General features: G+C 43.5%; 1 protein-coding gene across 1 annotated transcript in view; it reads left to right on the forward strand.

The window, feature by feature from the left end:
* The first annotated feature begins 9,385 nt into the window (after positions 1-9,385).
* Lims1 (LIM zinc finger domain containing 1) overlaps positions 9,386-13,807 on the forward strand; it is a 103,640-nt gene continuing 99,218 nt past the window's right edge. Inside the window, exon 1 of the mRNA XM_021173968.3 lies at positions 9,386-9,582. Within this exon, the coding sequence (XP_021029627.1) occupies positions 9,551-9,582 (32 nt within the window). The 5' untranslated portion in view covers positions 9,386-9,550. The remainder of the gene's footprint in view (positions 9,583-13,807) is intronic.

Below are 13,807 nucleotides of genomic sequence, written 5' to 3' on the forward strand. Positions count from 1 at the left end.
TAGCCAAGTGCTTAATTGAGAAGGCCACATTCCCCTGAGAAGCCTCTCCACCTCAACTCGGTGTTTACTTTTACCAGCATTCCCAAGGAAGTGACTCTATTAACAAACTCTGGTTATCCTGATTTCAAAATATTATATTATTCAGCATTGCCTTTATATGGCTGCTTGATCTCAGTTTAAACCCTTTCCCTTTTAGAGCTATGCGATGCAGTGGAACAAAACAAAGATGAAGAACTGAAGTCCAACTAAGGATTATCTTGCAATGAAATGGATTCCTTTCACTCTTTTTTTTTTTTTTTTTTGAGATTTACTTTTTGTTTGTTTGTTTGTTTGTTTTTTGGTTTTTTGAGACAGGTTTTCTCTGTATAGCCCTGGCTGTCCTGGAACTCATTTTGTAGACCAGGCTGGTCTCGAACTCAGAAATCTGCTTGCCTCTGCCTCCTGAGTGCTGGGATTAAAGGCGTGCACCACCACGCCCGGCTCAAGATTTACTTATTTTTAAGAGTATTTGCCTGCATGTATCTGTGTGTATGATATGCATGCAGTGCTCTTGGAGACCAAAAGAGGGCACCAAATTAGATGGAACTCAAATTATAAGTCGTTGTGAGCAGCAATGGGGGTTCTGGGAACTGAACCAAGGACCTCTATAAGAACAGCTAGTGCTTTTAGCCTCTGAGCCATCTCATGAGTGTGTGCATTGCATGCTACATATGTGTGGAGGTCAGAAAAGAGCTTTCAAGAGTTGGTTCTCTATATCAACCATGAGGGTACCAAATCAAACTCAGGTTGTATCTGGCAGGCATCTTTACCTCCTAAGCCATCTTGCTAGTCCTGAAAAAGATTCCCATTATTGACTTGAAAGAAAGAGAATGTATCAACCTGGAAAGCAGTGACTGAAAGAGTTTTGTGCTCACACTACTGTTAAATGTGTGACAAACATTAGAAATGTGTCTCGTTGGTGAGGACATACTTGTTCATGTGAGCAGGTTCCGTCATTGTTTCCTTTTACATGTCTGACTGGTCCACAAGAGCAGGATTTCTGTTCCTCCCATTATGACCAGAGAAGGATTCAGAATTTTTCTGAGTAATTTCAGAGGTGGCTCACTGTCTTAGTCGGGGTTTCTATTCCTGGACAAAACATCATGACCAAGAATCAAGTTGGGGAGGAAAGGGTTTATTCGGCTTACACTTCCATACTGCTGTTCATCACTGAAAGAAGTCAGGACTGGAACTCAAGCAGGTCAGGGAGCAGGAGCTGATGCAGAGGCCATTACTGGCTTGCTTCTCCTGGCTTGCTCAGCCTGCTTTCTTATAGAACCAAGACTACCAGCCCAGAGATGGCACCACCCACAAGGGGCCTTTCCACCTTGATCACTAATTGAGAAAATACCTTACAGCTGGATCTCATGGAGGCACTTCCCCAACTGAAGCTCCTTTCTCTGTGATAACCCCAGCCTGTGTCAAGTTGACACATAAAACCAGCCAGTACACCCACATTATGTATTTTAGTGGAATTTAAGGTTACTATCGAAGGCTACAAGGAGAAAGGAGAACAACAGACAATGGTACTGGAATTGTGGACATCAGTAGTTGTTCACTGGAAGCTTTGGGAGATGTTTGTTTGGTTCTTTTTTTTTTTTTTTTTAGATTTATTTATTTCATTTATATGAGTACACTGTAGCTGTCTTCAGACACCCCAGAAGAGGTCATCGGATCCCATTACAGATGGTTGTGAGCCACCATGTGGTTGCTGGGAATTGAACTTAGAACCTCTGGAAAAGCAAGAAGCCAGTGCTCTTAACCTAACCATTGAGCCATCTCTCCAGCCCAGGAGATGTTGTTTACTGTAGTCTGCCTGAAGTTGGGACAAAATTGAAAGGACAAGATGGGTGTGATGTTTAGGGGAGTGTGAAGGCGACCAATGACGTCTATTTTCCTCCATCAGGAGAGCTAACTGTGGTCAACAAAGCACTTGCAGGAAACCAACATGGATCTATTCAACAGATCCTGTTAATATAACTTTTATTCTGCTGTTGAAATTGTTGTCTTGGAGGCTTACGGCCTCAGTCTGGTAACCTGGGCCTAGGCCTGGAAGCTTCTGGCCTCATACGATCTAATCTAGGCCGAGAATGTTTTCAGCCTCTGAGACTTACCACTGAAATAAGCTCGCCATTTTCTTGGTCTTACTGAGCTCTGGATGGTTGGGTCAACTCGGCTGTTCTGGCTCAAGCTCTTCTCCCACGTGACTTGTTCAAACTGGCTTTTCTCTCAGCCTCTGAATTGCTCTGCTTGGCCTCAAACTAACTAGCAATCTTTGCTAATCTGGGTTCTTCTCATTCTGTCTATTCCTGTGTTTAGCTTATTCTCTCTTCAATCTCACTCTGTAAAATGTTCCCAGTAAAACTGCCTCTGTCTCCCTCTCTGTGCTGTTCTACTCTCCCTCTCAACTCTACTGTACAGCTCTCCAGGAACTCTGCTGTATCCTGCACTGTACTCCCTTCCTTCTGTGCTGTCTGTCTCTCCCTTAAATTGCTTCTCTTTCGTCTCTTCTCATAAGAGAAGATATTGGGCATATCCAATTCTGTCAAATCTTTCTTTGATTCATCACTCTGTCTGGCCCTCAATTAGACATCACTCTCAAATCCTTCCTTCTACAAACTAACTTTACCTTCATTGTTTGGGATTAAAAGTGAGTACTATGGACATGTCTGTATTCCATCCAGAGGGATTAAAGACGCGTTCTAAGAGGTGATCCACACCATAACTAGAAACAGGTTTCAAATATGCTGTAACAAAATCCTGTTATGAAGATGTTTGGCCAATCAAGATGACACTGAGTGACCCTTCAGAGCTAGATGAATAAATAATAGTGAAGAAACTGATGAGAAATATGTGAAATCCTTTGAGGGTGAACAAGGCACCCATCCACCTTCCAAATAAAACAGTGTGAAGCAGCCTGACCCAGAATGCTTATCTTGAAATAGTGGATGATATTGAGGCCTGCCCCCCCAACATAGATGTAGACGTTTTGTTCCATGCCCACCAGCAATTTCATACTGTTGCTGTAATATGCCTGCCCGTCATTGACACAGAAAAATGACTCAGATCAGGGTCATGCTGACCACATCCCCTGTTATGTTCTTTATATTATGAGGTTTGTAAATCTTAAGAAATTTCACTACCATAATCTTCACATAGGACCCATCAAATTAAAGGGCAATATGAGCTATTATGCCTAAATTGGCTTGAGTCAAGGCCGACCACCAGGCCAGCACTTCCAGCACCTGCGTAGGAGCTCAGTGTGGTTTTTGCTGTTTTAGCCTTTAGAAGCTGGCCTTGAGAAGTGTCCAGCACTCAGCTTTCAGCTCTCAAGCCTGAACTGTTGCCTTGGTCGATCAGGTTTTGGTTAATAGAAGACCCATTAGCAATACTAATGGAAAAGAAACCATTCCTAACAGTGCTACTGAAGAAAGTCCCCCAACTTCCTAATGAGTACAGATAAACACAATATACATATTTTTAAACAGATAAAACCCTGGTTGGTATTGAGTATAAAGACTGAGCTCTGGTGTTCAGAATTCATGAGATTACTTAGGGTAAGAAGTGGTTATGAAGCTGGGTGTGGTGACACATCACCCTTTAATCCCAGCACTTGGCAAGCACCAAGTAAGTGGATGGCTGGGGGGGGGCACCCTTATAGAAGCTGGGGGGATGGAATGGGGGTTTGCAGAGGGGAAACCGGGAAAGGGGATATTTGAAATGTAAATAAATAAAATATCCAATTTAAAAATGGCTATTCTACCAAAAACCATGTACAGATTCAGTGCAATCCACATCAAAATCCGAACACAATTCTTCAAAGACATGGAAAGACCAATTCTCAAATTCATCTGGAAAATTAAAAAAAAACAAAAACAAAACAGAATAGCAAAAAACAATTCTCAACAATAAAAGAACTTCTGGGTGAATCACCATCCCTGACCTCAAGCTATACTACAGAGCAATAGTGATAAAAACCTAATAGTATTGGTACAGAGACAGGCAGGTTGATCAATAGAATAGAATTGAAGACCCAGAAATAAAACCACACACCTACAGACACTTGGTCTTTGACAAAGAAGCCAAAAATGTACAATGGAAAAAAGAAAGCATCTTCAATAAATGGTGCTGGTCCAACTAACTGGCTGTCTGTATGTAGAAAAATGAAAACATATCTATATTTGTCACCTGGCACAAAGCTCAAGTCCAAGTGGATAAAGGAATTCAACATAAAACCAGATACACTGAATCTAACAGAAGAGAAAGTGGAAAAGAGTCTCGAACTCATTGGAATGGGGTGGGGAGAATTTCCTAAACAGAATCTAATGGCTTAGGTTCCAAGATCAAGAATTGATAAATAGGACCTCATGAAACTGGAAAGCTTCAGTAAGGCAAAGGACATAGTCAACAGGACAAATCGACAACCTACAGATTGGAAAAAAAATCTTCACTAACCCCACATCCGATAGAGGGCTAATATTCAAAATACATAAAGAACTCAAGAAGCTAACCACCACCAAAAAAAAAAAAAAATCAAACAACCCAATCAAAAAATGGGGTATAGAACTAAGCAGAGAATTCACAACAGAGGACTCCTGAATGGATGAGAAGCACTTAAAGAAATGTTGAAAGTCCTTAGTGATCAGGGAAATGCAAATCAAAACGACCCTGAGATTCCACCTTATACCAATCAGAATGGCTAAGATCAAAACTCAAGCAACAGAACATGTTGATGAGGATGTGGAGAAAGAGGAATACTACTCCATTGTTGGTGGGATTGCAAACTGGTACAACCACTCTGGAAATCAATCTGGAGGTTCCTCAAAAAATTGTAAATAGATCTACCTAAAGACCCAGCTGTACCACTCTTGAGCATATACCCAAAAGATGGCACACCATACCACAGGGTCACATGTTCCACTATGTTCATAGTGGCCTTATTTGTGATAGCCAGAAGCTGAAAACAACCCAGATGTCCCACAACAGAAGAATGGACACAGAAAATGTGGTTCATTTACACAATAGAATACTACTCAGCTATTAAGAATGAGAACATCCTGAGTTTTGCAGCCAAATGGATGGAACTAGAAAATATCATCCTGAGTGAGGTAACTCAGACCCAAAAGGACATGCATGGTATGTACTCACTAACAAGTGAATATTTGCCAAAAAAGTACAGAATACTCCGGATACAATCCACAGAACTCAAGAATGGTAAGCTGAAGGGCCCAAGTGAGGATGCTTCAATCCCACTTGGGAGGGAGAAGAAAGCAATTGGGGGTGGGGGAACAGAGGAAAGGAGGGACCTGGATAGGAAAGGGGACAGGGAGAGGGAAAGTGGAACATGATCAGGTATTGGGATGGGGAACAGGACTGAAGCCCTGAGGGCCAGCAGAAAGAGTGGAAACAGGCAACCTTGGAGGTAGGAGGTTGGGGGACCCTCCAGAATGTACCAGAGACTTGGAAGGTGAAAGACTCTCAGAACTCAAAGGGAGGGGCCTTAGATGAAATTCTCTACAGTGGGGAGAAGGAACTTGTAGAGCCCACCTCCAGTAGAAAGACAGGACATCAAGAAGAGGTATGGGGTTGCCATCCCACAGTCAAAAACTCTGACCCATAATTGCTCCTGTCGGGACAAAAATGGAGAAGAGCCTAAGGGAAAGGAGACCCAGTGACAGGCCCAAATTGGGATCTAGTTCAAGGGGAGGCCCCAAGGCCTGACACTATTACTGATGCTATGGTGTGCTTACAAATAGGAGCCTAGCATACCTGACCTCCAAAAGGCCCAACGAGCAGCTGAAAGAGTGAGATGCAGATTCTTACACTCAACTAATGAACAGAAGCTGGGGACCCCTGTGGTTGAATTAGGGAAGAACTGGAAGAAGCTGAGGAGTAGGGTGACCCCATAGGAAGACCAGCAGTCTCAACTAACCTGGACCCCTGAGATCTCTCAGACCCTGAGCCAGGCAGCATACACCCCTGATATGAGGCCCCCAGAAACATATACAGCAGAGCAGTGACAGATCTGTCCTTAGTGAGACAAGATGCACCTAACCCCAGAGACTTGAGGCCTCAGGGAGTGGGGAGGTCTGGTGAGGTAGGGGTGGGGACATCTTGGAGACAGGGGTGGGGGGAGGTATAGGATGAGGAATGGTCAGAGGGCAGACTGGGAGGGGGAAAAAGACTGGACTGTAAAAAAGGATTAAAGAATAAAACATTTTTAAAAAGAACTCCGTATTTCAGGATAGCAATGAAAGTCTCACTGTTTTGGTTCCTGGTCTACTGCTGTGAAGAGATACCATGAGCCAGGCAACTCCTGTAAAAGTATTTAATCAGAGTCTTGTGTACAGTTTCAGAGGGTTATTCTGTTATCATGGTGGGGAGCATAATGCTGGAGTTGTAGCTGAGAGCTTAATATACTGATTTAGGCAGGCAGCAGAAAGAGGCAGTAAGACCCGGCAGAAACCTCAAAGCTCATCTCTAGTTAAACCTTTTCTCCAATAAGACCACACCTATGTCAACAAGGTCCCTTCCCATACTCATCAGCAACAATCCCTCAAGTGGATTTTTTGTTTTGTTTTGTTTTTTTGTTTGTTTGTTAAGACAGGGTTTCTCTATATAGTCCTGGCTGTCCTGGAACTCACTTTGTAGACCAGGCTGGCCTCAAACTCAGAAATCTGCCTGCCTCTGCCTCCCAAGTGCTGGGATTAAAGGCGTGTGCCACCACGCCCAGCTCAAGTGGATTTTTTGCTGAACTATTTCTCCAACCCCAATACAAAAAAATATTGTACATGATGGATTCAAATAAATATTTAGAAATGAAGTCAGACTGGGTTCTTATAAACTCCACTGATCCCATACATGATCATGTGGGAGTGATGGGATTTGTCATCCACAACTCAGCGGAGTGGAATTTTAGGAATGCTAAACTGTCCTTTTCCCAGAAACATCTTACACAAATATTCTCCTTGTCCAAGTTTTTTCTTAACATGATCAGAGTGGGGCTGGAATGTAGCTCAGTGAAAGAATCCTTGCTTTCTGTACATGAAGCCCTAGGTTCCTTTCTCAGGTGTTGTAAAGACCTTGGTGTTCAGAGAATGTGATGTCGGGCTCATCTTTGTTATAAACTTCACTGGATCGGGAATCAACTAACCCACTGGGCACTCCTGTGAATTTCTTTTTTAAAAAAATCAATTTATTTGAAGCCTGAAAGTAGGCAGCATCCTTCTGGTGGTAGCCCAGATACAAGAACAAGAGTGTGAACTTTCCTTTTTACCTGTTGGTCCTCTTTGAGGTTCTTTGAGCTAACTTCTTTGAGCTTCCAATGCAGGTCTCCAGACTTTCAATGCCAGATTTGGACTGCTGAGTCATGGAACTTTCACTGAGCAACTACTGGATTCTTGGCTTCTTCAATGTGAGTTTGAACCCAAGATTTCACTCTGAATTAATGTACAATATTGCCCAGCACGTATTATAAGTTTTCTAGTATAACAAAAACGGTAAAGATAAAGTGAAACTTAGTTCTGAAGATACAGTTGTCGTCTAACTAGTTAGTCTATTATTTGGGGGCAGGAAATGGTTTCCCCTGCCCTCTTATTACACACTTATGTGGTAGAAACAAAGGGAGATGGAAAATTAGAAAAAAAAAAAACCCGTCATTTCCTTAGTTTTTTGTTTGTTTGTTTGTTTTGTTTTGTTTTGTTTGGAGACAGGGTCTCACTATGTAGCTCTGGCTGTTCTAGAACTCACTATGTGGACCAGGCTGGCCTCGAATTCACAGAGATCCACCTGCCTCTGCCTCCTGAGTGCTGGGATTAAACGTGTGCACCACTATGCACAGCTCGGGGAGGGGGTGTGTGTGTGCATATTTAACTATTTATTTTGGATATTCTTTTCAATAACTCTTTGTGGGGCTGCAGAAAGAGCTAAGCAGTGAAACATGCTTGGTGCTTTTGCAGAGGACCTCAGTTTAAGTTCCCAGCACCCACAGGTCAGCTCACAAACATCTGTAACCCCAGATCCAAGGGCTCCAACGCTGTCCTCTAGTCTCTAAGGGGTACCTAGGTGGTGAGTAGGCATATATGAATGCACTCATACTCACACACGTATTTTTTTTCAATTTGTGTGTACTTTGTATTTCTGGTGTACATATTCACACATATGTGAAAAACTTCCAAATATCAAATTTTGTTTGTAAAAGCTGATTGTTGACAGCCTGGTCAAAAAAAAAAATTTGTCATGGTAGCATCCTTTTTTTATTTTGAGATACTGTAAAGTTGAACAGTTAGAAATTCAATCCCGTTTTCTAGAACAAGCATATTTTTCTAAGCTTTCTTTGTGGCAGACTTTGGTGAACCACAGAAGTAGAATCACTCTGAAAGCACATTCCTCAAATGGCATTACTATGATGAAGCTAAAAACCACTAATCAAGAGGCAGCCAGTTTTTACCCAACTATCCCAAAATGGCAGCAAGATTTTTTTTCCTTTTGGAAGCAAAAAATTTTAAATTCTATTTCGTAACATTTATTTAGTTATTTATTGTGTATATATGTGTTTGGAGGTCAAAGGACAAGTGGAAATGATTGTCTCCTTACACCATGAGGGACTCAGGGATTGAATTGTTGAGCTATCTTGGAGGTCAGCTAAAATTCTAACAGAGCAAGAAAGTCCGGCAGGCTGGAAATGGACAATCCAGATGAGGCCTCCTCCCTGGAAGACTGACTTGCAGGACATCCTCGTTGGCACAATCTCGTCAGGACCGTCGCAGAGCAGATGGGAACCCTGTATAATCCCCACACCCTTCAGACAGAACCAGGTGGCCTAACGCCAAGTTGAGTCAGAGGCTCAAGCCAAGGGTACTCTTGCCTGTTCTTTGACCATTACACCCTACCAAGTGTTCCCGGCGATTAGACTCTGTGGTCCTCCACCCTCGGAACACCCATAAGCCTCTCTGCCTGCTTGGGGCTAGGAAAAGCGCCTACAGCCAAACTTAAAGAAAGCAGGCTTGGGGCCAAGCCGAAGAAGGGGCGGAACTATGTGGAGGAAGGAGGAGCTATGACAATTAAGGAGCGCCCAAGACCCAAAACGGTCCAATGCTGGAGGGTCTTCGCCGCGCTCCACCTCCCAGCCTCCGCCCCTTGACTTCGCTCCGCCCCGTTCCGGGCTTTACCGCCCCTCCCCGCCCCGCCCAGTCTACACCTCACCCCAGCGCACCGTCCTACCCACGCGGGCTTTAACCACGCCCTCTCGGGAAACTTCGCCCCGCCCTCGTCCGGCTTTGGCTGGCCTTAGCCACGCCCCCTCGCGAGCCTAGGCTGGCGCTCTTCGGGGCGTGGTCAACGCCGCCATTTGCGGGCCACTACAGCTAGTGGCCGCGGGGCCGCCTCGTCCCGCCCCCTTCCTGCCTGGGACCGGCCCTCAAATCGACTGCTCGCCGCTGCAGCGAGGGAAGAGGGTGCGGCCGCCGCGGCGGGGACTGAGACACAGACTGACCCGGCGTGGACCGCGGAGATGCTGGGCGTGGCGGCCGGAATGACCAACAGGTACGGGCGCGCGCGCGCTCTGCGACCCGCCGCTGCCCGAGCCTCTTCAGGGCCGGGCCGGGCCGGGCGGGCGGGCAACCTTCGCCTCCGCGCGGCCTGCGGCTGGCGAGAGGCCCGGACACGCACCGCCCAAGCCCGAGGCGGGAGAGGCCTTCGTGGTCCTGCTGAGCTGTCCTGTGCGGCCTAGGGGTGTAAGGGCAGATGCTGTCCCAGGGTTTGGCTAAAAGTACTTTACATTCTACCGACAAGAAGAACGGATCAGAGGGTCTCAGGGCCACGCAGTCCAATACATTTGTTATATTAGAAATGAAAACGGACGTGTAAAATGTTTATTCGTTCAATGATACGTGATCTATTAACATGCATAACTCAATTGAATGAAAATAGCATACCCTAAACAGAAAAGTTAAGATGAACAGCCTGATACATGTTTTACAGATCCTTTCCACGTCTGACTTAATAGAAAAAGCAGCTGGGTTCCCCTTTTGCATTGTCTGTTGTGATGTGTTTTGAATGAACTATTTAAAAGAAATTCGATTTTAAATAGATGAAGAGAAATATTCGAATGGCTTTTCCAAATACTTGTGGGTATTCTGTATGATTCCGCCAGAAGTTCAGAAGATGTTTCTTCAAAGGCTAGTTTTAATATGAAACCCGAGCTCACAGTTATATGAAAATTCCCCAGACTGTCTTGTATTTGAATGGAACTGTTACTCATCGTAATGGATTTTTACTGGCTTACCCTAGTAAGGAAGATTCTGGATGCTAACACAGCATATTAATATCTCTAAGTGAGTTTCGTTAACATCACCACCGGTTTCATTCAGTTCTTAACTATCCAGGAAGCTGTCAGACTCGACAGACTTCACACTCCAGCATTGCAATGTTCAGTGGAAATCCTGAAGCTTTTCTCATTATCAACAAAATATTGTCAGTTGTCCCCAAAATTTAGTTTCAAGGAAATGTCTGCTAAGACACTGTTGGTTGGGTTTTTTTTTTTTTTTTTTTTTTTGATGTTCCTTCAGAACAAATGGTATTTCAAGAAAAAATACTTCTAACTCAGCAGTGTTTAACATAATATCATGTGCTCAAGCTTGATTGCTTTGGGATGTAGCGGGGGTACTGTCCGCACACTTACCATTGGGTTCCAAGCACCTAGGAAGAGTATCAAGAGCTAAGAATTTGTACAACCATCAGGAGCAATTATTGTATTGGCCATGGACATTGTCCACCTGGAAAAAGGATGTGTGGACTATTGAGTGCTGGGGTTACAGATGTGACCACCACGTGCGCCCCGCCCCGCGTTTTTATGCATTAAGTACATCCATATTGGTACACTACTGTTGCCCTCAGACATCTACAAAACTGAAGCTGTTGTACACAGGGAACAGTTCTCCATTCCTTATTCCCCCAGCTCCTGGCAACCGCCATTTTTCTTGCTTGTTTTAACTTTTCAGTATCCCGGATAAGTGGAGTTACACAGTCTTCCTTTCGTGTGCCAGAGTTTGCTGAGTAATCATATGGATGTACAGCAGTTTGTTGTACTCTTCACCTGAAAGACATTTGGGTGTTTGCTTTTTTTTTTTTTTTTTTTTTTTTTTTTTTTTTTAGGAAATTAAAAATAATGTTAGTGTGGAGGGGCATGCACAGGTTTTAGTGTGAACATGATCATGTTTTCCCTTTCTGTAAAATAAATGTCTAAATGTCTAAACTGACCAGTCTGTATAGTAATTTTCTGTTTGCCTTTTAAAGAAATGGATGAAATGTTCTCCCAGAGTGACTGTATTATTTATTTCATCAAAGACAGACACTTAAAGGAGAAATTGACATTCTTATCCTGTATGTAAAGAATTCGGTAAAACTATGGTGGCCTTCCCAGTATTTCTTTTCTTCTTTTTAACGATATGTATGTTTGTGGGCATGAGCATGTAAGTGCAGGTACCTACAGAGGCCAGAGGATGCCCCTAAGTCTGAGTTACAGGGGGTTTGTGAGTTGACTGAATTGGGAGCCAGGGATGGAACGGGGTCTTCTGGAAGATTCACGTTCTCATCCACCGAGCCTTCTCTCTCTTCAGCCCCAAAATAGTTCTTGAATGAGAGCTGTAGTGTGGACTTTTCATTCATAGGGAGTTTGGTTGGTTGGGTTTTTTGAGACAGGATTTTGACTTGATTATTAGGACTTAATGACTAAGAGCAACCCTGGGTCCTAAAGTTCCTGTAAGACAGTGCCATCATGAACAGGGAAACTCTGGTGGCACTTTCTAAATTGCCGTGGCCTATGTCTGCTTCTGAAGTAGGGAAATCGCCTTGTGGGATGTTTTGCTTTGTTTGTATTTTTAAGTCTGGGTCTCATAGTCTAGGCCAGCCTTGAACTTACTATTGTAGCCATAGTAACCAAGAACGGAAAGCAACTGAGGATCTAAACTAAGTAAGCCAAGGGTGATTTTTGAATTTCTCATCCTCCTCTTGAATGCTAATTAAAGGCATGTCTCGCCCGTTTTTTCATGGGTTTCTGCAGAGCTGGGGGTCAAGTCCATGGCTTTATGTATGTAAGGGAAGTACTCTAGCCCCTGAGGTAATATCCCCAGCCCTGACATACCTTAGTTCTTTAGCTGCTCTGTGCTCTACAGTGTGCTCTACAGTCTTAGAGAAAAAAAAAAAATCCATCAGGATTGTGCCCTTACTTGCTTGTTTGTTTATTATGAGATGGCACTATATTGATTTTAGCATTTGCATCCTCTCCCTTTGTGTGAGCCAAGTGGCTCTTCTCCTTGGTAGTTCTTTATGTTGCTAAGTACGGGTTCTGGAAGTGAGCTTTCTCTCCTTCCCTGGGAGGGCTCAGCCTCTCCTTTGGGTGGAGAAACTCAGCAACCTTAGAAAGCCATAATGGGAGAGCAGAGCTTAATTCTGCAAGTGTATTTTCAGTAACACACTTGTTCTTGAGACATGCCTCAGTTCAGACCATATTATTGAGTAGGGTTGCATTAAAATAGTAGGAAAAACGTGTCAAACCACTTGTTGATTTTACAGTTCTTACAACTGCTCTAAGCTATGGTTTCTTAATTCAGGAAGACCATTTACGTTGCCTACAGAACTGTTGCCTTAATGTATTCCAGAGGACTCAGAGCTTAATGCCTTAAGCTATTTAAAGCAAGAATTATGCAACCTGTTTTCTAATGTTAAACCTTGTCCAGTGGTGGGTGGTTGTGGTAGGTGTCTTGCTTGCATGTGTGTGTATGGACGCTGTGAGTGCAGTTCCCTCAGAGAGCCCTGGGTTCCCAGGAACTGGAGTTTCAGAAGTCTTGAGCTAGTGCTCCTGACGGGTGAACCATCTTTCCAGCCTCCAGCAGTAGGAGTTTTGTGTCCCCTCATCGTGATGTTATTTATGTCACGTGACAGGATCAGGTATTTCCACAGTGAAGCTTAGTGTGTGTGTGGGCACATACATGAGAGGACTATATATTTTTCCTGCTTCTTTTTTCATGTTGAAGTACATTTTGGAGCTTTAATGAGTCTACCAACTCTTTATAAAAAAAATGTATATGGGTGTTTTGCCTGCATGTAGGTCTGTGTATCACGTGCTTGCAGTGCAGAAGGTGTGGCAATACAGTTGGTTGTAAACCACCTTGTGCTAGGACTCAAACCTGAGTTCTCTGGAAGAGCAGCCAGTGCTCTTGACCCCTGGGGCATCTCTCCAGCCTCAAGCAGACTTTTAGTAGGGGGACAGGAAGCCGTAGATAAAGCTTTGAGCAATGAACTCTGAATAGTGTTGGCATTGGTAATTAGTACTGGCCAGTTAGTTAAATGGAAGAGGTTAGGAAACTGTGATTGCTGTCACAATGTAGTGCACAGAAGGAAATCCAGGATCCTAGGACACCTAGGAATCTAGGGCCTTTCTAGGATATACAAAGATGAGTAACATAAAATGACCTACAGAACAAAAACATTAGCCACATCTCAAAAGGGTTTAGGAAATCTAGGATGAGAGCAGGTTTTCTGTTTTTTGTTTGGTTTGGTTTGGTTTGGTTTGGTTTGGTATTGCTTTTTTTTTTTTAACTAATTTGATTTTTGAGTTAATTAAATTTTAAGTTCTTATTATTTATTTGTTTGTTTGTTTGTTTGTTTGTTTGTTTTTTCGAGACAGAGTTTCTCTGTGTAGCCCTGACTGTCCTGGAACTCACTTTGTAGACCAGGCTGACCTCGAACTCAGAAATTCACCTGCCTC

The sequence above is a fragment of the Mus caroli genome, unplaced genomic scaffold, assembly GCF_978045245.1.
Source record: "Mus caroli unplaced genomic scaffold, Mus_caroli_1 scaffold_9, whole genome shotgun sequence".
Taxonomy (NCBI): domain Eukaryota; kingdom Metazoa; phylum Chordata; class Mammalia; order Rodentia; family Muridae; genus Mus; species Mus caroli.